This window comes from Populus trichocarpa, chromosome 9, assembly GCF_000002775.5.
Source record: "Populus trichocarpa isolate Nisqually-1 chromosome 9, P.trichocarpa_v4.1, whole genome shotgun sequence".
NCBI lineage: Eukaryota > Viridiplantae > Streptophyta > Magnoliopsida > Malpighiales > Salicaceae > Populus > Populus trichocarpa.
In genome coordinates this window covers 7,042,854-7,068,766 of record NC_037293.2, presented here as the reverse complement: position 1 = coordinate 7,068,766, position 25,913 = coordinate 7,042,854, and the positions used below count along the sequence as shown (strand labels likewise).

Below are 25,913 nucleotides of genomic sequence, written 5' to 3'. Positions count from 1 at the left end.
CAGACCCATACCACCTTAGAAATTGAAAGTTCTGAGGTAACATCTCCTCTCTTAAAAATATCATCCAAAATTAACATTACTGCGTTCTACTGTCTTTCTCTTTCGAATCCTATTTTTTATTTTTAAAGAAAGAAAAACAGAAGTGTTGGGATATAGAATAATGATGCTCTACAGCTCTAGTGTAAAAGCTATTTTTGTGATTAAAAGTAGGGATGATAATGTATACTAATACCGACTAACTCGAAGGGTATGAAATTTTTAGATCTTTTTTTTGGGTTCGGGTTAGATTTGGGTAAAACTTAATGGCAACAAATCCTCGCCTGTAAGATCCTGACCATTCGTATATAAGAGCACCATACGGTCGCTATGTAAGCCTGCATTTTAATGAAGCAATCAATCCCTTTTCTTTTCCGGGTCACTTTTTTTTACCTCAATTGACAGTGCAGAATACAGATGCAACTCACAATCCTCTTACGGAGCGTGTTATTACACATCTTTTCTGGAATGAACATGGAAATTCTAGTTTTCTTGCATTAGAATCGAAAGATGGAAAGGTCCGCGAAGATCTCCATTTATTGCCAGTAAAGATGGCTAACGGCAATTTCCAGGGATGATTGGTGGTCATCGGACGGACCTTTCTTGGATAAAACTGAAGAGCGGGTAACAAAGTTTAATAAGAAAATAACAAAATAATAAAAAGGATAAGCGTGCCCAGAAGCTCAAACTCAAATTTAGGATGAATTGCAAAGAGTTTCATCAATTTCATTAGTGATATACTTGAGACTTACAATAAATCATGATCTTAGATTCTTAGAAACTTGAACTAAAATAAGACAAATCTGAAGAGACATTCATATATGAATGTGCATGGCATCTACTAGCAACAAACCTGAGCTGAATTCATGAACCAGTTGAAAGAAAATTTCTGTAGTACGTTCTCTTATGAATTTACATGGCATCTGCTTTTTTTCTTAAACATGAGCAGCAACCTACTAAGAATTTACATTTCTCAACGTCAACTCCCCAAACAACGTACATATTGGGAAAAAATTGGAAACATGAAAAAATTCAAAACACAGTGGAAAAGGACTGTAAAAAAAAAAGACAGAAATAAACTTTTCAAGAGCTCCCTCTTACACCAATACTTGCTGCTTGCTTTTCTAAACTCATTAGAAGGATGGAAGACAGATCTAATTAGCGTGGAGATGCCCATCCTTTAAGTGAAGTGCAGAACTGGAAAACAATCTGGGTTTCATCTACAGAGATTGTTTGTGCATGCTAATGAGTCAAATCCTCACTCCCAACACCAACACTTGACTTGTCAATCATTCGCACATTGTACTGTTCATATACCCTTGCCCTATTTTCTGCCCACCATTGTTCTGCTTGTTTCTCACTGAACCGCTTTCGACTGCATTTATAAATTTGATCAAAATTTAAAACTGCACCACTGGAACCATGATCGAATTCATTTCTAGAACTCAATTAAGATGTCACAAATTACCGGGAAACTGTATGGTTATGATTTTTATCAAAAAAAAAACATGAAGGGACCTCCAGATTTGTTCCATGGCATATGCAAGAAAAGAATGCAAGGTTGATACGACCAAAACTTGTCTAATGTCTTTCCATCACAACTCAATTGTGGGATGAGACTGCTATCAAAGTTGTTTTCAAGTTGAAGGCGGAAGCTGAATTAAGCAACCGCACTAAAACAAGAACCTGCTTCATGGCAAGTTAGAATGTAATAGAGACAAATGGGCAATATGCTATTAGAAGTGTGAGCCTGGGCATGTAGCCACTGACTATACAAACTAATTGATCAGAGACATTTGGGTAAGATTTGGATAGCCAACCTGGCCTGAGAACAACGCACCTGAAGCGCACTCGCTTAAGATCCTTGATACCTCCAGGTTGGGAGGTGAGTGTTATATATACACCGGGCTCATCTTGCTCAACCCATTCAGCTTCATGTCGCGATTCACCTTCTTTGGTTCTGCTTCCATTTTTTGTTGTTGCTTCCAAATGGCCTTGTTTGTTGTGACCTGCAATGCGGTTGCTGGTGATGCTTGAACCATTCAAAAGCAACTGGTTATGCAATCCATTCGTGTCTGGTTCTTCGCATGTGATTTGACCATTCAAACGGTCAATAGTAGAAACATCATTGGAAGTAGGACTGGATCCAAATGAAGTAAACAAAGGTGATTTGATGCTTCGGCCCATTCCCACAGGTAGTCTTTCAGCCATGTCTTTTAACTATTAAGCATATAAAACAAAATTAATCATCAGCAAAAGATGCATCATTAACATAAAGTTGCTACAAGCGGGCATGATTAGCGACTATCCAACTAAGCATTGTTAAACTACTTCTTGTTGCAAGTACAATAGACAATTGTTTTCATGCTAGTTATGATAAAGCAAAGCATGCAAGTATTCAATTTTCAAATCGATATTTTCAAAACAGCATTTATCTGCATTTTCACGAGTTCAAAGTTGCATTCCACGAGCTCCTATAAAGAACGGTTAATTTCTACAACTAGGAAATGAGAAAACCCGATTAAAAACAACAAAGAGAGCATAAACCAAGTAAAAGAAAATCTAGGTATGTTTAAGCAATCCATAGTCAATCATACTGATGAAGATGAAATCCATCTTACTTGTGCAGTAAGAGACTTGATCACTTCTTTTGCTGCTTTGCATTTTGCAGTCTCTTCTCCTGCAATGGCTATTGCTTCCTTCAGCTGCATGGTTGTTCTTTCCAGCTCAACTTCTTGAAGCTGGGCTTTTCGAGTAAGACTTTCCACCTGAGAGACCAATTCGATAAGGTATAATAACGAACAAGCAAAACAACCAAGCAAATGAAAACACTGAAATACCAGAGGTTTTAATCTTAGGTGCTCTTAGGCTGAAATGCCAAAATATCATAATTAGGATGTTAAATTTTAACGGCTGATAGTCTAGTCAGAAACAACCAAGTCAATCCCTGTCATGCCTGTTGTATGAATGACCATAAACTAGTCTGCAATTATATACTACGTTTCCTTTTGAAATCAAATGGCAGGTAGCTTCCAGAAACATAGACTGATCGACATCAGAGATCACTTATACAGGCAGGTAGCTGCGGTGAAATTAAAACCACTAGCATTTCATGTTACTTGTTTGTCTTTCTTGGCCTTCACCAGTGATAAAGAACACATAGCCAAGTTATTCACTACACAATGGCATAAAGTTGGATGAGGATTTGAGGTTCAGCAATACAGAGCCGGGCAGAAAATGAATGCAGTAAACAGAGTATGCTTAACTAAAAAAGTTGTGCCATTTTGATGATTATCAGCTATTGAGAAAAATATAAAACTGAAACTCGCAGTCCTTTGTGTTTTCAAACAGTATCTAGTACATATGGTTAGCACAAACCATAAATAAAAAGGTTATACTGAAACTAGTGCACTTTGTCATATGTCCTTTCATACACTTTCAGAATGCTTCAACAAATTTCGAAGGAAAAATAGAAGAAAAGTCCTAGTAATTAACTAAATTACATGGATATGTGATTGAAAAGAACGAAAGTACATACCTGTGCTCTTAATTTAATAACCTCTTGGTTAAGGCTCTCATAGTTCCTTTTAGCATCATCCACAACAATTTTTGGTGAGGTAAGTCCACCCAGAGTTGGGGTCGGCGTTGTTGATCGAGGGGGGCTAGGTCGTCTAGATATTGGTGATGTTGCTCGAGAAACAATTCTTGATCCAGGAACAGAAGCAGAAAAAAACTTCTTTGATGAACCAAACATAGGATTAAAAGATTTAGAAATATTAAGCGCTCCCCACTGGGAGCCTCCATTTGGAACAGGTGACACCCTGCTGCTATTGAATTCAAGTTTTTTGTTTCTCTTAGATCGGCTTTCTGCTTGCTTCAAGGATTCCATTGATGAAAATCTAGCTAGTTGTGCACGAGACCTGAAGTCCAACTTCTCATCTTCATCAATAAACTCGCGCGGCCCTTGATTGACACTGCCTCTCCTACTCACAGAAGATTGAGAAGAAGCATCAGTCTCAATTGCTTTTCTTAGTTTGTTATAGCAATTATCACAGACACGGTAAGCTTTGTTTGGATTTGGTGCCATTGAAGCCTTGAGAGACTTCTTGCTGCTGCATGAATGGCAATAAACTAGTCCACAATTATAACAATTATGCCGCTTCCTTTTGAAGTTAAATGGTAGGCGGCAGCCAGAACACATAGACTGATCAACACCAGAGACCCACTTATGAAGGCAGATAGCTGCAGTAAAACTAGTACCACAAGCAATACTTTTTACTTGTTTGTCTTTCAGGGCCTCCACCAATGATGGGGAATTTCTATCATCTGTATCTCCGTGACCTAGTCTTCCATTTGCTCCCTTGCCCCAGGTGTAAACTTCAGTTTTTGAAGTTAAGACTGCAACATGATAAGCCCCACAAGCAATTTCCTCAACAAAACTCTTGGAGAGTTTTCCTTCAACACGAGTTGGGAGCTTTCCATCAGCTAGTGGATTGCCCAACTGACCATAAACAGGACTGCCCATTGTATACACATGGCCAGAGGTGGTTCGTGCAACTGTCAGACTATGTCCACATGCAACTTGGCAAAAATTGGGCTCAACAAGAGCAGCAACACATGTAGGAACCAACTTTGCTTCCTTGTCACCATGCCCAAGTCGACCTTTATCTCCATCTCCCCAGGTAAACAGTTTCCCTGAAGAGCAATTGCTGGAACTTGAATTTCCAACCATAACTTCTATGACTGCAGCAGTATGCCAAACACCACAGGCAGCTTGGACAGTGCGGAGCCCCTTGAGCGATTCCACTTCCTTTGGTAATGAAATGCTTTTTCGATCTCCATGACCCAGAACACCAAATGTGCCATCACCGAAAGTGAATAGTTGCCCAGCAGAGGTCACCACTGCAGTATGCCAGGGTCCACAAGAGATGGAAGAGACATGTATGCCTTCCAAGGGTCCATTCACTCTTTTTGGAACCCAGTGACTTACCTCGTTTCCATGTCCTAAAAGACCAAAATTATAAGTTCCATCACCCCATGTGTACAGATCACCAGAAAGTGTTACAGCACATGTGTGGTACTCCCCACATGCTACAAGCTCAATATTTGTATTGCTGAGGGCATCGATAAGTTTGGGATGCATAACATCAGAATCTACACCATGCCCAAGCCTGCCCCCAGATTCCTCACCCCAGGAGAAAATCTCTCCCTGCTTGGTCACTAAGGCTGCATGTTGTCCACCACAGGCAATGTTCTGGACATCAAGTACAACTGCAGATTCCAGAGCTTTAGGAAACAAAGAATCCATTTTTACACCAAAATAACTTCCAGCTCTATGAGTTCCACCGCCTAGCACACCATCCCCCATTCCTTCACCCCAAATGAAAACATCCCCCAACGCACCACCATCATCATGACCAGAACCTTGGCTCAATGAGCTAACAGCACTTGATAGGCTAACTCTAAAAGCATCCACTGCCATTGCCTTCATATGACCATGTACACTGTCCGAGCCTCCAGATGATAAAGAATGTACTGAACCACTAGCAGAGTCTGAAGGGAAAAAACCTTTTGGGGGGACAGCATATAATACCACATCAGAAAATGCTTTATCCAAACCATTCTTGGGGGGACTTTCGTATGGACTATGAAGGCGATGGTGATCTGCATCCTGAATGAAGGTAAAGAAAATCCCTTGCGTCATCAACAAATTGAAGGTGGGTGTGCACAGGGAAGATGTAGAGTAGAGAAGTGTACCTTCTGCGAACCGTCATTACTACCAAATGGAGAATTCAGAGGGGAGCTTCTGCGAGTATACGTCCTAGGGCTGTTTGCCTCAGATGGAATTCCATCACTCCTTGATTCCGTTCTCCATTTTTGGTGATGACTGCGTGAAATTAATGCTTTTAAACCACTAAACCATACCTCAGCTTCGTCTTTATCCTTGCAAATCTGGTAAGAAAGATCACATCATCAGATTTACAATAAATTCAAAACTAAAAAGCTGTTTAAAACTGTTCCTACCTGTCATGACACGTAAGTCATGGAAACAATCAAATGGATAAATAGGAGTAGAAATTAACTCATAAATAGAAGAGAATGACTACAGCAAACAAATTCTTACCAAATCCAGTGATCTGTCATTGTAAATAAGAGAAAACGACTGATACTCCTTCTCAGGGCGTGGATACCTTTGAAAGATTGGCTGGAAAAATTGGACCGTGTTAATCAGTACAAAACATAAGGAGGAATTCTTTTGTGGATTCATGATGGCACATATGAAATTTGGAAACAAACTATTCTAACACAAACAATTGCATGGGAATAAAATTTGAAGAAGGAATTGTCATGATACTGCAACAGATGATCCTGGTTGAAAAGCATAGCTGACTGGTTGTGGTGCACCAAGTGGGGAGAAAGTTAGAAAGGAGAATACTTAATGGGGCCACTAGTTTTTCAAAATATAGCAAATGGGGCTTCTTCTCTGGTGCAATGGCAAGAATCCTGAACCATGAAGCGCGTGCCTTAACCTCAAGGTTATTTCAGGCAGATATAGTGGAAGTTGGGGCCACTTGCAGATCACCCTAATGGGACTCCATTTTATTTGGACCAGCACTCGGATATGGTGTTTTATGGACAAATTCAATGAAAAATTAGAAAAAAAATTACTCTGAGTGAGCATTTGTTTATGTGGATTAAAGATGCAAAAGTTTATTATTGGAGCACCATAGCCAGCTCAATGTCAACCAGGATAAGTTCTTGAAAACAAGTAATATTGCATTTAGAAAGTTCCCTAAACATTCTAATAATGCTCTAATTAAATCAAAGGGGTTTCGAAGGAAGAAAAGAGAGAGAAGCAGGAGTAACAACATTAGATTCACAGGTAGCTCTAAAAATTATAAGCCTGCATGTAGCTGCAGTCTATAAATAACGTCAAATTCAAGGAAGAGTATCTAAGTAAACCACAATAATTTCAAACCAAGAACTTACTGTTCGCTGCCCGGATATGATTTTAGATACATGACTTAGTCTGAGATGTTTCTCCTCTTTCCCAGAGAACCATATCAAAACAGACTCGTCCTGAAAGCAATGCACATTCAACCATTTAGAATTTCTAGTAGGAAGAATCTAATTAAAAAATAAGGCAAAGACCAATATGCATCAGAACATGCTGGGTGCGCCCTAAATGAAAAAAAAGGGAAAAAAAAAAGATTAAATTGTTGAAGACAAAGATGTACCAGCACCTTACAAGAAAACCTAATCCCCTGCCCAACTGGGCCGACCTCATAAATAAATTAACTTACATTACAAATTTCTTGCACGGACAATATAATGGAGGTTTAGTTTTTGTTGAGCTGATTGTCAGACTAAAGCAATGATGTTAATGAGAGGGGGGGTTGCATGTATTAAGAGACAAATATCAGTAAAAAAAACTTGGACCAAACTTACATTGGAAAGACGGAATGGACAGAACTTTGGCTTTCCCCTTCTTCCATACTTGAGCAAGTAAGCCCCTTTCTTTAAAGCTGTGATGGCCTGTTGTAAAGATCATTCAAGAACCTAACTTATGCATGTTCGGCACATTCTTAAGCAGAAAGCTAAATGAAAGTGAAATGGTAAATGCCATATTCAAATGGCTAAAAAAAATCCAAAGAGATTCATACAGATTTGAATAAGGTTGGAGGGTGAAAATGAACAGTATGTCTGACAAAAATGCACTTCACAATCCTTTCAAAAATTTAGAGAGAGAGAAAAAAGAGACTAAAAGCACAGCACAGCAAACCATCTGGGAAGATGTCAAATCTAAGTCTTAGTGTAGTAACTCATTTTGCAAGAGATTCAATCTAGCCAGTCAGCCTTCTCAATCAATATAAAAGCACCAGCATAAATTCAGGATATCAATTATTTTTTTTCCTTTATTGCCTGAATAAAGATGATTAACAGATTTGAACCCAACCTGGATTACTCTCCGAGGACATATATTTCCACACCACACTTAACCTGATCACATCTATAATACCAAAAGAAAAAATTACAAGAGGACCTAGGATTGGACTGGAGATGAGAAATTCAAGTTCTTCACTTCAATGTCAACTAATTATCTTCTGATAAATGTCCTCATAATTTACATTGACTTCTCCCTGTCCTAATTTCAACACCCATACATTTCTTAATTTCCTACTCACTCCACCACCACCAATACCTTGTTCCTTCATCCTTTCATTAAGTTCTCAACAACAAAGCATTTCTTTGCAGAAAAATCTAGAGTAACACCACCATTCCAGCCCACAGTTGTTTAACCATTCGGATTCTAAACCCTCTCCTCAACACTGACAAAGCCATTTAGAATCATATAACAAAGCAAACAAAGCCTTATCTAACCATGACCCAGAAACTGTCGACATACAATCAGCATTTCACTTAATCCCACGAAAAATTCTGTGAAACCATTAATTTTCATAAATCAACTTAATCATCTAAATAAACTCAACTAAACGATAACAGAATAAAAAATAAAAAATAAACACAAAAAAATGAAATTAGAAGAAATACCTGTTCGATGTCTCTTTCAACAGGTCCAGTTCTACCAAGATCCGAAGCCATTCTATCACCCCTTAACATTAAATCCCCAACAATAAAAACCCAAAAAAAAAAAAGAATCTAGTATTTCAAATTAACCATTTTCAAAAAAACCAAACCCTTCCATCCAATTCAATTGAAAACCCTAAGAACAACAGAAATCCACACTCACAGCCAACTCAACTCGACCATCAAGATCACTCACTCGCTGAATCACCAGCTCAATCAGGTCCAAAACTCACAGAAATTCTTTCACTTCAGAGTAACTTCAATTTGAAGTTAATAACAATAAATGGGGTGAATACTTAACCAATCTGATAAAAAATAGGAGAAAAAAGAGTGAAGTCCAGTGATTTTGGAGCTTGAAGATAAAACTAAGTGTCTATTTGGATAGAGAGAGAACGTGAGGGAAAATTTAGGAAAGCATTATATATATATTCATCTGATTATTGAAGTTTCTATGTGCAAGAGAGAGACCAAAAGCTTTTTGCTACTTTTTTTTTCCTCTCTCAAGTGAGGAGTAGTGCTTTTATTTTATTTTATTTTATGGAGCTCAAGGGAAGACTGAAGAGAGAGAATAAAGAAATGGCAAAAAAGTGGAGTGGGATAAACCCACAAATTTAATTTGACATTTAGTTTTTTTTTGCTAATTGATGTTAGTTATGCTATTAGTTACTGTTCTTGTTTTCATCTTCTTTTTCTTTTTGTTGTCTGTTTGGTGTCTGAGAAAGTGAAAACTCGGATTCTATTGACTAAAAAAACAGTGAAAGGGTACTGAAGGCTTTGCTAGTAAGCAGTATTTTACATGAACAGTCAATTTGAATTATCCATTTTTTTTTCTTTTTTATCCGTTTTTCACTGCGATTAATGCTAATTAACTACTAGTCTACTTCTACTTTACCAGAAAAGTGGATGTTGATTAATCCTCACTGGTTTTTTACCTAGATTTTCCCATCGGCAATTGTAATTTTTTTTCTTTTTAACTAATTATAACAAAAGTTAAAAGAGATTAGTATTTTGCTGTATGTATTACACGATGAAACTATGATTTTGCCCTTGATTGGCAAAATTAGTTGGCTTTGTTTTAAGGCCTGGGAGGCATTTTGTGTAGTACCCATTAGTTATTACACGAAAGAACGAGGTTAGATTTTTTTTTGCATTTTTATTTACACAATATATAATTATTTTATCATCCTTTACATCAAAACACATATTAAATTTTGATCAAGGGTTTTTTAGTCTTTGATTTAATTTTTAAACAATTAAATTACAACATTACTCTTGGAATGTAAAAACCTTTGCCTCTAATTTGTCTTTTACATTTAGTTATTTGATAGTTGTTTGGTATCGTTACGAGCAGCATGATAATTTTATAAATAAACAAAAAAAGATCTAGATGCATGTGAAAAGTATCTAGCGGGTTTGGACAACGCGTGTGATGTCATCTTATGCTCAAAACCTTGCTTATAGGGTGGCGATTGAAGTTTCTCAACGTCTCTTCCACGTACAGGCAGCACATATGACATAACTATTATCAATTCCTCTCCCCTACTCGATTTTCATGCTAATCTTGAAAAAATTCAAATTAACCCTTGAAGTTTGTTGTCCTCAAAATTTCATCATTGTTCTATTTATTGTAGTTTTGTTTATTTATAATAATTTATGAAGTTAATGATTTTTTTCAGTTTCACCCCCAATAGATATTTTCATCTATCATATTTGGTTCTCATTCTTTTTATTACTATTTATTTTATTTTATATGGTTTTTTCAATTTCATCATTCTTGAGTTTTTTCCTATCAAATTTATTTTTTTATTATTATTGTATTTTTTTCCTTGCAAGATTTTTCTAAATTTATTTTTTATATTATTTCATCCTTTAACATTTAACTAATCAACTGTTTAGCTTCTTAGTTGAGTATGAGTCTTGAATTTAACGGTTGTGAGTTTAAGATATTAACATTGATTTACGAAGTTAACACGAGTTTCTTTGCTCTTTTTTTTTCATCCTCTAATATTTTGTTATTTTTTCTTCACTTTCTATGGGATTTTTTAATCATTTTGAAAATAACACGATTTGCCTCGATTTTTCTTTTGTCTTTGTTAAATTTATTTTTTCTAAAGGAATTTTATTTTAAAATTAAATTAAATTAATTGATTTCACTATCCAACATTTAAATTTTAAGATGTTAAGCTTTTGGGTTGAGCCTGGGTCGATAATTTAATCGACTGCAGGTTTAAGAGTTTAAGCCAACTTTACAAAGTCACTAGTTGAGGTCTAGGTTACAAGTCGGGTTGATCCAGGTTGACTTGAGTCGACATAAAAATAAAAGTTGTTGTTGTCGTAGTTTTAAACCTGATTCGGGGGTTAACCCAGAACAAAGATCAGGTAATGAGTGGAGTTGACCGTTGACTTTAGTTAATATAAGGACAAAAATGGTTATTATTATAGTTTTAAAACCTAACACGAGGTCAACTTGGGGTAAGGCCTAAGTTATATGTTAGGAGAGTCAACATAGAATAAAAATAATTATTATTAAAGTTTAAAAACTTGATTCGGGGGTTAACCAGAGACAAAGCCTAAATCATGGATCAGGAGGTCAAGTCAGGGGTTGACTAGAGCATGGTCCATGTCACAAAAAAAAAATAGTCAACGAGGGTTGATCTGAGTCAACGTAACAAATAAAAATGAATATTATCGTAATTTTAAAACTTGACTTAGGAGTCGAGATGAGACAAGGTTCAAGTCACTGGTCAAGAGAGTCAACTTGTCTAACCCAATTTTTTTTTTTTAAAAAAAAAATTCAAAGCAACTTTGATTTGACCATTTTGTTTCCAAAAAAATCAATGGGTTTTTTACCATTGTTTTATCCTGAGTTGACCTGTGTTTTTAACTAGGTTAAGTCAAGTCAATCTTTCCTCTATTTTTTCTTATACTCGGACCATTCTAGGCTCCGGATCAACTAGTCAAGTTAGTCCTGATTTTATAACTAGGGTTATTATAATATTATTAATTTCAACACTCAAAATAAACTAAAATAAAAGGAAAATATCTAATTATTTTTTAAAAAAATATGTAAGTTTGACAACAATATATATATTAAAAATAAAATAGATCTTTTATATATTTTTATGTCTTTTTCCACCATAATCAAACAAAATACATAAACAATCACTTCCTCTTGCACGTTACTATCAAATATAAGTTTGATTTGGTTTTTTTTTTTATCTTGTTTCCTCTATCTTCATTATCCTTATCTTTTTTGTCCCGAGACAATAATTGTTTTGAATTTTATTTATAATCCTTATGTTATTTTCAAAACAAATTTAGAGCGTGTTTAACATTGTATTATTGTAATAGAGCATGTTTTTTTAAAAGTGTTTTGAATTAAAAATATATTAAAATAATATTTTTTTATTCTTAATATTAATGCATCAAAACTATAAAAAACATTTAAAAAATCATTAATATGATATTTTATAATCAAAAAATATTTTTACAATGTCAAACAATATTCAAACAATATTTAGGGATAAAACCAAATTCCTCACCGTTCGAAGCCTAGATGGGCCATTCATGCTCTAATATTAATACATTTTATTTTATTTTTGCTAGAAGGCAACCTATCTACTAGGAGTGATCATTTTCGATTTAATTTAATTTTTATCAAAAAAAAGTAATCAAACCATTTTAAAAAAACCGAAACCGAACCGGAACTGGTTCAAACCAACCGGTTTCGGTTTGGTTCGATTATTTTAGAACAAATTTGATATAATCAACAAATAATATGATATACTTCTGAAAAGTATTTTCCGTTCAAAATAAAAAAAAAACACTTTCTTGAAAACCAAACTAAATTTTTCTTTAACTAAAATATATTTTTCATTCACTAATTTTTCTAATAATAAACGGACATATTAAAATTTAAAAAATAATTTCTAAAAAACTACTTTAACAAACAGACCTAACAATAAATGACAAACGAAGAACCTAGCACGAAATAACAAGAATTAAGACTCTAATAAGCAATTTCTCTCTCCGGCCATTGACTTACATAAGCCTGTCTTGAAAACCAATCAACTAGCTGATCCCAGGCACGTGGCATCAATCTACTTAAATGAACGTAAGCCATTTTTTACTTTATATAAGAGAATCATCATGAACCTGCCTGAAGCCTGAAGCCTGAAGCCTGAAGGGAATTATTTTTATTTTATAGTTAAGGAGATGAAATTTATTTTGAAATATTATACATTTAAATCTTAAAACTAATAATTTGAATAGACCATCATATCAATATAATATAAAAAAGAGTGACTCTAAGGTTGTCTGAAAAGGAAGTTTAGCCTCGAACTATCAATTAACGGGAAAGCTAGTTTTTTTTTAAAAAAAAAATCTCTAAACATCCAATATAAAAAACCCATGTACCACTAGAAAACACAATATTGCGACAAATGTCTTAGAATTTAGGATCTGGCTTGATCAAACACATGAAGCATAAATTTTAGCAACACTCTGACAATGTTTACACTAAATTCCAGGTAGAGATCCAAGTGTCCTGACATTATCTGGAAAAAAGTGAAAAATGGAGTGGTTGAGCATGCAGAGATGACCCAGTTCAACTTGGAATTTGACAAATGTGAGCAGCACAAGAAAAAAGAAGTATTCCATTCCCTGCTGGTTAAAGAGCATGTGCAAAGTGGCTTGAACTTCCACGGATACGTCCATAATGCCCCTAACTACAGCCCCTTTCTCTTTCCAAACCCTGTTGATCGGGACCAACATGACAGTGGCTGCACTTTTGAGAAAAGCAGCCATTAGCCACACAAGTCAGAGAAATTTCTGGTCCCCTTTCTTTCTTCTGCCTCCATATTGGTCCTACCTTCGTGGGAGATGATGTGCTTATCAGCACGAACCCAACAACCACGTAAAACACTCGAAGAGACCAAGTGATTCAAATCAGGAGACAGAGGAAGGCACCCTTTAATTCACGAAGTCTACTGGACAAAGTAGACGTGTGGGATACAAAGAATCTTGAAAGCTGTTATAAGCTTATTAGCTGTTAGTTATTATTATCCTAGTTAGCTATTAGTTTCCTAGTCAAATTAGTATTTGCTGTTATAAGTTTATTAGCTGTTAGTTATTTTATCCTAGTTAGCTGGTAGTTTCCTAGTCAAATTAGTATCTGGTCTTAATTACATATTAGATGGTATTTCCTTAGCTGGAGGGTATTTAAGAGGAGAACAGAACAAAATATAGGCAGTTTTGTGTTCTTGGCAATTGCTTTTCTTTAAACATAAATTGGAGTGATTCCTCTACGGAGAGATTCTGTGTTATTAGTTACTTATTGTTCTTATTAGATTCAATGAGAGGTTGAACCAGAGAGCATTTACATCACCAAGCCCTGGCCTCATTCATTGCTCCAAATAGTGCCCTGTCGAACCTCAAATCGAAGGCTGAAGTTCATATACGAACTCAAACTTTAAAACCAACTCTTAAAAGTTCAGGTGTCAACGTATAATATAACATCAATTTTAGAGAGAACAACCCCTACTGCTTCTCCGAGTTGAAATCCACAATATTTTTCACTTTAGCCTTTCTTCTTTTATTGCTCAATTGGTCAAATATAGATACAGTGACTTTCTTCTGTAAATGATAAGGACTCCTTCAAAATTATTGAATGTGCATGCCTATCTGGTCTAGAGAAGCAGGCACACGCATGATGTAAAATCTTTTCAAGGAACCGTGTGGTATAGGCTCTCATTGATTAGGTTCATCTTTTTGGCCAACTGGAACTATGACCCATAACAAGGATTAATTTACTTCTCAGAGGATTTCCTTTGGTGAAGTTAAACCATTTCTAACATTTAATCATGTGCTAACAATGGCATGATCGTGAGAGGATCAGAACATCATCAGGTTCAGGCAACGTGCCTTGCTGGAAAAATAAAAAACAGCCAAATATGGGCTTAGATAACCAACTTTATGTGAAGAAAAAAAAAGGGAAGAAGGAAATTCTAGCATTAATAGGTGGATGTGATACAGTAGAATTTTGATGCTAGAATTTCCATTCTCTCTTCTTGCTTGAAGTTGGTGTGATTTTTTCAAGAAATTAAAGTCACAAGTAGGACCTTTTTCGGTGAATTAACAATATAACCACTTAACCCTATTTGAACATGAACGAACTTTGTAAGCAAGCCCTACCTTAATAGCTAATATATATAATCGTAGCAGAAATGGTGAGGACAGCAAGTAAACGAAGACGGCTCCTTGGTTTAAACCATACTGCTGTATCAAGAAAGACTTGCGAGTGTGAATGAAATGAATGGTTTTTTCAGTTAGAATTAGAAAAAATATATATGGACTTTGGACACTAGAGGATTAATTAAGTTTCAATTTGAGGTTTCTGGATGGCCTTTACAGTTTTGGAACACTCGAAGCCCAGAAAAGATCATGAAGACATGCTGGGCCTTGACGTTCATGCTCCCATGAATCAATGCATCATTCACTAGGTTTCAAGATGATGTTAGTGTGAGTTTTGAGTCGTGTTTTTCGGACAAGGTCCACCACGCCTTTCGTTTCCTAATGATAATGCATCCATTTTGTGCTGACTGCTGAGGGCGCAAAATTGTGTTACAAGCACACCTTTTCTATTCTTTGTGGCACCATGCATGGTGCATAAAAATGGAAAACACAGCACCCTCCACATTCACAAAGGAATCCTGAATGGTGCTAATCACATACATTATACCAACATGGCCGAAATAGTTTGGTTTCTAGGTTCTTATCGAAGGATTCATACTATAAGATCTATCATGATGAATTTCCAATGTGCCATTTGATTTATACATGTGATTTAATTTGATTTCTAGTTTGTTTTTTGGTCATATAAGAATTGGATTTGAGTCTATTAATTATATGTGATTTATTAATTTAATTTTTATATCGTAATTTGATATTTCTATATATAGCTAGCAATCCGCCGTTTCCAACTTTATTTTTGGGCTCGTACTAAGAGCATTTTCAAAGGAACTACTAAATGGATAACCAAAAATAAAAAAAGTAATATTTTAATTTTTCTTTACTTGTTTTTCATACTTCAAGGAGAAAGCTAAATAAAATACTAAAATGTCTTTTCTTTTCCATAAGTGTTATTCCTGTATATCTCTTAAAATAGCCAAAACTAACAAAGTGGAGCCAACAAAAAAAATAAGTCAATTAAATATAGCCATGTAAAAAAAATAACATTAAAATTATTTTAAAAAAATAAAACACTTATTTATTTCACTTTAACATAATTGATTTTTTAATTAGTTTTTTTATTGAAATATATATGATAAAAAAAAGAAGTTATATTTACATATTTAAAATACTATTTTATTAACTAAACACAGTAGAAGAGGAGAGATGCATGCACCGATTCCCAAATTAGGAAGCGTAACACCACGTTCCAAGAACATGTATATGACGGTATCTTTCTCTCTCTCTCTCTCTCTCTTTTCCCGTCTACTTTCTTGCTTTGTGGTGCTCTTCTTTTTGGAGAGAATATATATATATATATTGAAGGTTTTGACACTGATTAATTACTAGCTAGTACAATGGAGGAGCTTCAAATTGCCATAGCAGAAGCTGAGGTTCTTAACAGGGCGAGCAACTGGGGCTATTACTCTACATTCGATGGCGCTTATGACCCTAGAGGTCACAATGGAAAGCTTGACGAAGAGGAACTACAATTTGCAAAGTTAGAGACAAGAACACAGCAGCTAGCAATGAAGCGTGCAAGTGCTACAGGTTAGGGTTCAGCTTGCGGGGATCATTTCGGCGAAAACTATTGATCCGGTGCTTGCTGGATTGAAGAATTTGGTGATTGATGGAGGTGGGGTTTGTCAAGAAGAGCTGGAGATTGGAGAGGAAGCTAGGGTCATGGAATGCATGCATGAATTTCATTGTTCTTGCATTTAATTACAAGTGCTTGAGAAAGAAGAAAACTTGTCCTTTGTGCAGATTCCAGATGGAAATATGATGTATAGAGCTTCCAGAATATATTTTTTTATGCGAGTGATCTTTTAAATGATTTTTTCCTAGTTAGCATAATATATTCGTGTTCCATGATATTCTTAACTCTTTTTCTCTGATATTTGAATCCTCTCCTAAAATAACAAAGCAAGAACTGGAGAGCAAAATATTAATATGAAATGTTCGCTACAACCTAAAGGTGACATCTAGCTAGCGAATTCCTTTCCCACCTTCTCTGTTATGTGAATTTTATCTTTCAAGTTCAGGAGAAAACAAGATATCAATGAGGTTTCACATTTCATTAGGGGAAAAAAAGGGTCATGTCATGCATGATTGATAGAAACTAGAAAACAGCTTTATAGCAGTCTTGCTATCATTTGCCTTTACAAAAAACACTACGGGCATGCTGTGCTGTCGCATGAAGTCATCAACATTGTCTGGACTACCATTGCTAAAGGGACCCTGCCTAATCTGATTTACAATCAGAAATCAAGAATATCTCCAGAAAGAATTTGAACATCGAGGACAAAATTTGTACAAACTACAAAGTACACACTTGACGACATCAAGGGCAAAAGCAATTGGCTGCCACGATGAACTAAACTTCTTTCCACGTAGCAAAGGAGCATCACTAACAAAAGAAATACATTCTCTCAAACTGTACAGCCTTGTACAATCTTCATCAGGTGAATGGGTAATCGCTGTCTTTTTGAGAGGTGATCTCACGAACCATTATACCATCTGAATCCATTATTTGTCAGTTCCTCATTCTGCCGAAGAACTGGTTTCTGGAGTTTCATCCTCGCTGAAACTAGATGGCCTCTCCATGGCAGACCTGCAGTAGACACGAAACATGAAGAATGTCAACAGAATTTTTAGCATTGATTGAAAATTTGAGGACAAGATTCAAAAAAGGGAAATAACACCATGTTGGCAGTGCAGGAAGCACAGAAATATTTTGACAATTAATCATCTAAATGAAACAGAGCTACATGTTTATAGGGTTTGGAACACAAATATCTATGAAAACTGAAAACAATGTCAATTAACAAGTCAGCATCTCGACCAAACATGGGCATACGGCATCCTCCTTTACAAGCTTGGACACCTAGCATTTCCTGAACTTTGAACTTCACACCGAACATAATTAGCCTTGATGTGACAGGAGAACAGTGTGAAGTCTCACGATCAGAGGGTTAACATTCTGCATCTTACAAGAGGCGGCTTATATCTTATTTAACAACCAGCCAAGTTATTCGTGAAAACAAGCTTAACCAATGTTTTTCACAAAAAAATTATTCAAACAAGTATTCATGACAAGTCTGTGAGCATCGATTTGTTTCAGATGCATATAACCTCCCAATGTCTATTGGCACATCCAATGCTCCTACAACTTCAGTGAAAGCAATGCCCGTGGCCATGTTCTCTGGATTCTAATGCACTTCTATATATGCTTGATAGATAATTGCTACTATATTGATGCATAATTAAAAAGCAATCTGCCTGTCACTTCTCCCTCCTCTCTTTTCACCCAACTCTTCAGAAAAAAGGCTTTGCGGGGCCATGGACCCTGAAATAGTTTTAAATAGCGGTTGAAAGTTTCCTATCTGTGCTAGCCATCATGACAACTAGAGGTACTCATGCCAGTTCACTTGAAAGGAGAAACAAAAAAAAATTACGAACCACCACAACTGTGTCAGAGTAGAATTAGTGATGTAAAACTACACTAACCATCTACACAGTTATTTCTTTCAATCGAAATAAAACAACTTACTTTGGAAATTAAAAATTTGCTAAGCTAAATGTATCATCAGACATGGATACTGTCTTATAATTCTCTTTTGTGGAAATTTGCAGATTCATTAAAGATATGAAGTCCATCAAATTTGAAAAAACACGCACAACATATACACACCACGCTACACTGAGAACATAAATAAGAGTGCACAAAAAAAAAAGATTAAATAAAATTATTGTTGCATATAGAAGTGTTTACCAACCGTTTAGTCAGATTTGTCCTTCGACGTATTTCAGAAAACGATGCTTTTGCCACATGTTCTTGCTGTGGAAAGTCAACTCTGAATCTTTTTGCAACCTTCAATATTAAGCCAAAAAGGAGGAGGTATCAAAATCAATGTACATATACAAAGAGTAAAGTGTGATTTAGATGTATATTGATGAATGTGCATACAACATATGCAGGATTCATTCAAAATATTCCCATAAGTGATCACATCATAAACTCACAGTTGTTTCATCCGTTGGATGCCTCTTTACTCTAACTGGGTCGTGAGAGCCTTTCATTCTTTTCATTTCTCCATGAAGTTTGTCCTCCTACATATACCCAATGTACAACTTGATATTAAGCTAAATATGTTAGCATGGATCTGTTCTACAATACCACAAGCAGAAAGATGTAAAGTCATAAGAGAACCTTTTCCATGATCGTACACCGTGCTCTCTCCTCTGTATCAAGAGATTTTCCAGATCCACGCATCAAGTGCGGATGCTTAGACGTGTAATTATTCCTTTGAACTATCTTAGGATTGTCATTATCACAGTCATGCAACCAAGCTTCTGTCTTTTCACTATTAACTCTCCTACCACTGGGACCAAGATGGGTTGAAAGAGAATCCGATCTTCTCTCCTCAAAACCATGCTTAGAGCTCATCCTATAATGTCTTTTGTTTACATAGGCTGATGTTTCACCAGCAAGATCATCGAGCATATCCATGGCAGAGTTCCCACCAGCATTAGAATTGGAACCATTATAGGTAGGCTTCTGTTCTAGATGGTGATGAGATTTTCTATCATGAGAATCAGAGGGCTCGGGATTACAATTTGCTCCCTCTGTATATGAATCATGAGAACTCATCTTGGTGCTATATACTTCATATCTCTGCAAGGGTATCAAACAAGTATAATAAGAAATCATGTATCAAAGAGGTAAGAAAAATACTAGCATTCCATTTCAGATGCAATTCAAGCACCATGTGATTCCATGAAAGCACTGATGGAGGTGTGACTATGAGCTCTCATCAGAGCTTCAGAAAAACTATTATAACTTCACCACTCCGAGTATATATAGGGACTCATTTGAAGTACAAGATATGGAAGATGGTGGAATGGAGTCTGAGGAATCATATAAAAAAATACCCTGTTCCATAACATTTTCAGGTCTAACTGAACCTTTCTTTGGAACATACCGAAATGAGGAAGGAAACATGTTGTGAGCATAATTGCTGGTGGTGCCGGTGCATGATTGGTGGTATATTGGCAATAAAAGTAAAGTGAAAGTCACAGTGGTGATAAACATGGGATGGCAGACATCATTGGAAGTGATGGAGAGCTGGAGGATATAAAGGTTTCCAGCATGGACCAGCAGAACTTGAGCCTCAAACTAATTTATACCAACCATCATACTATAATTGTCATAGTTCTCCAATTCCAGAATCAAGTTCAGCATAAAATTACAAATGAAACCTATTCCAGATTTCAATATGTAAAACTAATTGCAGCCTAATTAGCTTTTATCTGTCAAAAGTGACTGCCAACCATTTTGTTTGCACCATATAACTCAACTCAACTAATTCTCCATTCTATCAATCCCACTACATTGGACAAAGCAACTGGTAAAAAAATCTAACCCTCATTTCTGTAATGATTAATGTGATAAATGAGTGTGCATAACATAATATCAATATGTTGCTAGACTCTAAGGCCAACAAAATGTATTGGAAGATCTACTCACAGCGCCAAGACTGGATTGCTTTCGAACCCCAGAAACATCAGGAGAACACATCTGAGCAAGATCTCCCACATAGATTGGTCCTGGAAAAATGGTTGGCAAGAAACAGCATATAAAAGTGAACAAGACTCAAGTGTACATACTTATAACTAAGAAAAAGGAGTATTGTTATCAAATTATACTGAAGTATATGCCAACAATGTGAGTGAAGTGAGGACTCAAAGCTTCCTCTAGCAGTTGCAGAAAGTGGGTATCAAGAGGAAACCAAAAGATAAACTACAGCACCCAGCATCAAACGTAATTGTCCTGGCAAGCCATTTCCAATGAAGAATGTATAATGTATATTGCAAGTCTAAGTAGGTACAGAAACAAATGGGCAATTAGCACGCATCAGAAATTTATATTTAATGCAAATGCTACTGAAGTAAGTAACGCTGTATTTAAAAAAGTAAGAGGTATCTTATCTGCAACTGAACCCATCAAATCATACAAATGGAATCAAAAGAATTCCCATTTTCTCATCACAACACCTTCCTCTAAGTAAGACATTGAGAATCAGAGAAAACTTGAAAAGAATATAAACTAGAAAAGCAAAATTTATTTGACATCTCCTTCTGCCTGCAGAAATTGCATGGAATTCCTTGGAAGGAGGTTATTAGAACTTACCACTGACTGGATCTCTACTTGGGGATGCAAAAGCACCAGGAGGAAGTGGCTGGAATTCAACACCTAGTGGTGGACCATCCTCCTTATAATGCCTGCCCAATTGCATCTTGACAGCAGTAATAGCAGCATTCTCAATTTCACCCTTCACTTTCAAATATCCTGATGGTTTATACCCAAAACTATCAGTACCCTTGGGAATTAATGGCATGGCAGCTCCATTCTGTGCTAGGTACTTTGAGGTTTCTGCGTCATAAGGATCCTCTCTTTGACAAACAAACTTATCTTGCAACGATGAGCTACTTCCTGAAGATATATTATCAATGCCGGTAACATTCCCTGTATAGCGACTCGTGCGGTCATAGGTTAGATCAGCAGGATGAAAATCTCGACCATAAAGTCTCTGGCTCTCAACTTCCCTTGGATCAAGATTCCTATAATCACCTTGTTTGGTACTGCCACATGAATCTTGCCTCAACCCACTCCCTCGATCCTGAATAATACCGCTAGATCGATCTTGTCGTCCATTAGTGCATACTTCATCTCTCAATCTTTTGTCTTTTAGCCTTCTGTGGCAAAACCAGCTAGATATTTGCTTTTCTGTCAACCCTATTTGGTCTGCAAGTTCTGATTTCATTTCCTCTGTGGGATATTTGTGCTCTGTGAAAAAGCAAAAAAATCACTTCAAGAACATAATGACTAACATCAGTGGGTTAAATAAATTTTGTGAGAGAAGCAATAGTACCATTATAAAAGTTCTCCAAAGCGACAACCTGGGCTGGTGTCTTGACTGTCCTTTTCAAATTCTTCTCTGGAGAAACTCTATTCTCTCCAAAATGCACTTCACTTGATTCTGAACATTGATTATTTTTTTTACAAGACAAAATAAAAAATGAACATATACAAGTAAAGAGTAAAGACACCAAATGGCACGTATAAGTTTCCCTATAGATGCTAGGGTTGTTCTAGAAAATCAAGCCATTGAGTTGAAACAGTGATGTACGGATAGGGATTATCAGGTACAAAAGAAAAATAAAGAAGCTGTAGAAATCATGCTATGGTGTATGAACTGAGGAAGGGACAACACCTATTTAACACAGGAAAACCGAGTTAGTTACTCAAGTAAGCTGTAGAAATCTACATTCGCAATATTTCATCAGAAAGGATATTAAATGCACAATTTTGTGGAGAAGGTCATATAAATGGGGTTAATCATGTTGAATGATGAATCCCAGTTTGACTAGAGTGGATTTGGCCAAGCAAAGGAAGTAGATCGCATGTGGCTTTAACTAACAAAGCAAACATAAAATGCCACTGTTTTCTCATGACCTATTCAGAGTACTTTGAAGGGTATTTACTATGCTTTTGTTTGTTCAGTGAAAGCAAGCACCTGATTGCATGGATGTAAGCCATAACAAGATAGCCAAAACCGGGTTTACTTTCAGAACAATTGTGATTCAAGATAACTCTCACGTTACATTCGGAACAATCATAACTCACACTCACATTCTGTGTTCACAGAGTAACCCAGCTGGATTCTATATAAATTTTTCCAATTTCACAGAATTATTCAAGGAATTCTCAATCAGCAAACCGAGGTTAATATTTCACAATATCTTTGAAGAGCCATACGTTCCATCCAAAACCCCAGAAGCATTCGGAACACGAAACACACATTATTACAAGCATCCAACCTTAAGATTCCCGAGAATTTTTTTTACTGGAATGACAAAATTCAGATGTGTGATAATTAACAATGAAAAACATCTTGCTTCACCTGAAAAAATTGCCGACATGTTTTGTTTGCAAGCCAAAATAGGAACATAAATGAAAAAGAAAAGTTCAACTACATATAGCCATAGTTTCCATCATCTGGGACAAAATCAAAATCCCATTTCACACACAATTCCAGTTTCCTCAAACACCAAAAACATCCTTAAAGGAAATTCTAACAGTTAGTTTGTCTTGCTGATCCCCACGTAACCCTTGTTGTCCATGCAAGAAAAATTCTAATAACCCACAAAAAAGAAAAATAAAAATTCAACAAGTGCATGAAATGATCATAAGATTGGGGAAAAGAGAGTGAGATAGAGGTATATTTTAGTTTTACCTTCCATGGTTGTTGAATTTCAGGGGATTCTCTCTTCCTGTGGCTTTGATTGACTCAAAAAGAGAACCCCATTAGACCAATAAAGTTAGAAAACACAAACAAAATGAGAAAATGCAAAATGGGTAAGGTTCGATTGGGTGGAACTCCAATTTCTTCTTTGATATTTTTTGAGAGAGAAAGAGAAGGGTGGCTTTGGTAGGAGATGGAAAGGCAGACTTATAGAAAGAGGGAATTGAATTCGCTGACTCTTTCCCTCTAATTTATTGTTGTTCTCTGTAGTAGCGTTTGATTAAATTCTTCGTTCAAAATTAAATTAAATAAATTTGTTTTTACATATTTTTTTGTTCGATTCAATTATTGTCGTGTTTATCTTCCTTTTCCCAGTCTCTTATTTCTCCCAATCTTTTATTATTTCCCAGAAAATCAAACCTTCGTAAAGTAAAGTAAAATAAAATAAAATAAAAACACGCTAGTCTCCTGTCCTGTCCTGTCCTGTCCTGTCCTGTCTGCACTGCCTATTTTCTTCTGTTACTTACCAGGCGTGCTTTAATCGTAGGCCGGATAGAGTGGGTTAATAGGTTTTTTCTTTTCAGTGTTTTAAAAAGAATTTAATTGTTTTTATTTTTTTATTTACATAAATTTAAATTTTTATATATTTTTAAATTATTTTAATACGTTAATATTAAAAATAATTTTTAAAAATATATTTTAAATATATTTTTAAATAAAAAATATTTTATAAACGTTTTGAAATATATTTATAACAGTGTTTTTTTAAAAATTATTTGTTTAAAATTAATTTTTTTTTTATTAAATTATTGTAAAAAATAATTTTTTTAAATATATATATATATATATATATTATTTTAATATATTTTTAAATAAAAAATATTTTAAAAAATACCTATCAATATACTCTTAAGCACCTTTTAAAATTACTGGGTGATTATAAATTGATGAGGTAGTTAATTTTAAATTTCTTTTGAATTTTGAAAATAGAGAAATAGTACTACATTCCTCTTGCCTTTGCCGGTTAAACATGGAAATGCTGAATAATTACAAATAAAATTAAAAGACATCAGTGTCGTGGATTGTGCACGGTGTAATTCTTTGTAAAATAATTGATGCTTTCCATAAAAAACCAAATAAGTGAACGAACACTCAGAGATAATTTTATATTTTCATATTTTTATTTTACAATATAATTACTCGTATATATTTGAAAAAAAAAACACAACTAATATCTAAAGAATTTTTTTGAAATTTCACATTTTTATAGAGTTTGATTACCCCGTAACCTTTGGGGTCAGCTTTTTCTTACCTAAGATAAAAAAGTATTTTCTATTTTTAGATTTTTTTTCAATTATCTACAGTGTAGGGTCAAAAATATTATAATCTTTTATAAATAAAAAAAATTGGTTAGCATTCTAAGCACCTCCTAGTAACCGTCGGTCTCTTTCATTGACGGCATCCAAAGCAGCGCGCCACTCTTTATATGATAGGATGATGCATATCAACCACAAGGACATGACAAAGCTCCAAACAACAAACCCCCTCTATTTTTGCTCGTCTTCATCTCAAAAAGTGTATTGGCCTTAAAAAATTAAAAAATGGTCTTCAATCTTGTAATTTTATTAAAATTAATTTAGTTTTTTTTCAATTTCATTCACTAACATTTGATTTTTTATGTTTTTTCTTATCAAATTTAATTCTTATTCTTTTGATTCATATTTATTTTGCTTTTAATTTTTTTTCTAGTTAAATTTTGTTTTTCAATTTCATCCCTAATCATTTGATTTTTTATGTTTTTTCTTATCAAATTTAATTCTTATTTTTTTTATTTTAATCTTTTTTAATTAAAATTTATTTTTCAATTTTCATCCCTAATCATTTGATTATTATTTTTTGTGTTGAGTTTGATCTTCATCCTCATTTTTATGATTGCAATTCCTTTTATTTTTTAGTTGTCTTCTTGATTGATTGTTTTTTGGCAATTTAATCCATCATGTTTAATTTCATTGAATTTTCATATCATATTTGATATCTATTTTCGTATCATGCTTTTAAAACCTAGCCCGGGAGTCAACCTCTACCATGTCTCGGGTCACGAGTTGGGTCGAATGATCGAAGTTACCGAGGTCAGCCATATTTTTTTATTGTGCATAAAGTAAAAATAACATTGTTTTAATAAAAAAAAAAGGTAAAATAAAAAATCAACAGGTGTTTGTGTTTCATATTTATAAATTTGTAAATTCTCTGTCATTGTAAATATAAAAGAGACGCTATTTTATATTTTTATATCATGTGCTCACAAGCATTTCAAAACTTAGAATACGGTTTTAAGTTCTTCATGCTTACGCATGATGAAGAGGTGGTTGAATGATAGTTAGGTTCACTAAAACGCTTGCAGAACTAGTCTCTCTCTCTGGTAGATTAGATACTCTTCAATGACTATGTAAAAATATAACCATGAGCTTGGAAAGACAACAAATATGAGCCCTATAAATTGTGATGCGGTGAAATAATAAGATAATACTTGTGTTTGAAAGTAAGGTTGAATTGTGTTTTTAAAATATTTTGATTTTTTTTATTTTAAATTAAATTTTTTTAGTGTTTTAAAATTATTTTAATGCATTGGTATTAAATATAAATTTTTTAAAATAAAAAAAATATTATTTTAACATATTTTTAAATACAAAATATTTTAAAAAATAATTTATATCACATTTTTCATACCAATAAAAATCCCTAGCAGTGTTCTCC

General features: G+C 34.9%; 2 protein-coding genes across 4 annotated transcripts; both read right to left on the bottom strand.

Moving 5' to 3' along the window:
- Positions 1-875: 875 nt before the first annotated feature.
- LOC7454864 (PH, RCC1 and FYVE domains-containing protein 1) lies at positions 876-9,218 on the bottom strand. Its single transcript, XM_024608637.2, has 10 exons — positions 8,789-9,218; positions 8,590-8,641; positions 7,486-7,572; positions 7,027-7,116; positions 6,161-6,241; positions 5,794-5,988; positions 3,575-5,707; positions 2,658-2,804; positions 1,877-2,256; positions 876-1,411 (listed from the first exon to the last, which is right to left on the bottom strand). Exons 1-10 carry the CDS (start codon positions 8,806-8,808, stop codon positions 1,279-1,281), a joined length of 3,318 nt encoding a protein of 1,105 aa, XP_024464405.2. The 5' UTR covers positions 8,809-9,218; the 3' UTR covers positions 876-1,278.
- A 7,689-nt stretch (positions 9,219-16,907) lies between these two features.
- Positions 16,908-23,565, bottom strand: LOC7475016 (uncharacterized). Of its 3 annotated transcripts, none has more exons than XM_024608734.2 (8): positions 23,151-23,565; positions 21,786-21,893; positions 21,044-21,700; positions 20,381-20,460; positions 19,064-19,528; positions 18,877-18,963; positions 18,626-18,724; positions 16,908-17,464 (listed from the first exon to the last, which is right to left on the bottom strand). In XM_024608734.2, exons 1-8 carry the CDS (start codon positions 23,155-23,157, stop codon positions 17,441-17,443), a joined length of 1,527 nt encoding a protein of 508 aa, XP_024464502.2. In that variant the 5' UTR covers positions 23,158-23,565; the 3' UTR covers positions 16,908-17,440. The 3 variants fall into 3 exon arrangements, with proteins under 3 accessions (XP_024464502.2, XP_024464501.2, XP_024464503.2); XM_024608733.2 differs by having other exon boundaries at positions 18,630-18,724; positions 23,151-23,562; XM_024608735.2 differs by having other exon boundaries at positions 18,630-18,724; positions 21,786-22,127; positions 23,151-23,561.
- Between the last annotated feature and the right edge of the window lie 2,348 nt (positions 23,566-25,913).

What these genes read in the sequence shown, in the direction of transcription:
- LOC7454864 (XM_024608637.2), bottom strand. Translation starts at nt 8,808, where the DNA reads ATGGTCGAGTTGAGTTGGCT. An exon ending in TCATATCCGGGCAGCGAACA is followed by an intron (nt 6,242 to 7,026) that starts GTAAGTTCTTGG and finishes CAATTTTTCCAG; the next exon opens with CCAATCTTTCAAAGGTATCC. An exon ending in CTTAAGCGAGTGCGCTTCAG is followed by an intron (nt 1,412 to 1,876) that starts GTGCGTTGTTCT and finishes TTATAAATGCAG; the next exon opens with TCGAAAGCGGTTCAGTGAGA.
- LOC7475016 (XM_024608733.2), bottom strand. An exon ending in GGTGTACGATCATGGAAAAG is followed by an intron (nt 18,964 to 19,063) that starts GTTCTCTTATGA and finishes GGGTATATGTAG; the next exon opens with GAGGACAAACTTCATGGAGA. An exon ending in AGGACAAATCTGACTAAACG is followed by an intron (nt 17,465 to 18,629) that starts GTTGGTAAACAC and finishes TGTCTACTGCAG; the next exon opens with GTCTGCCATGGAGAGGCCAT.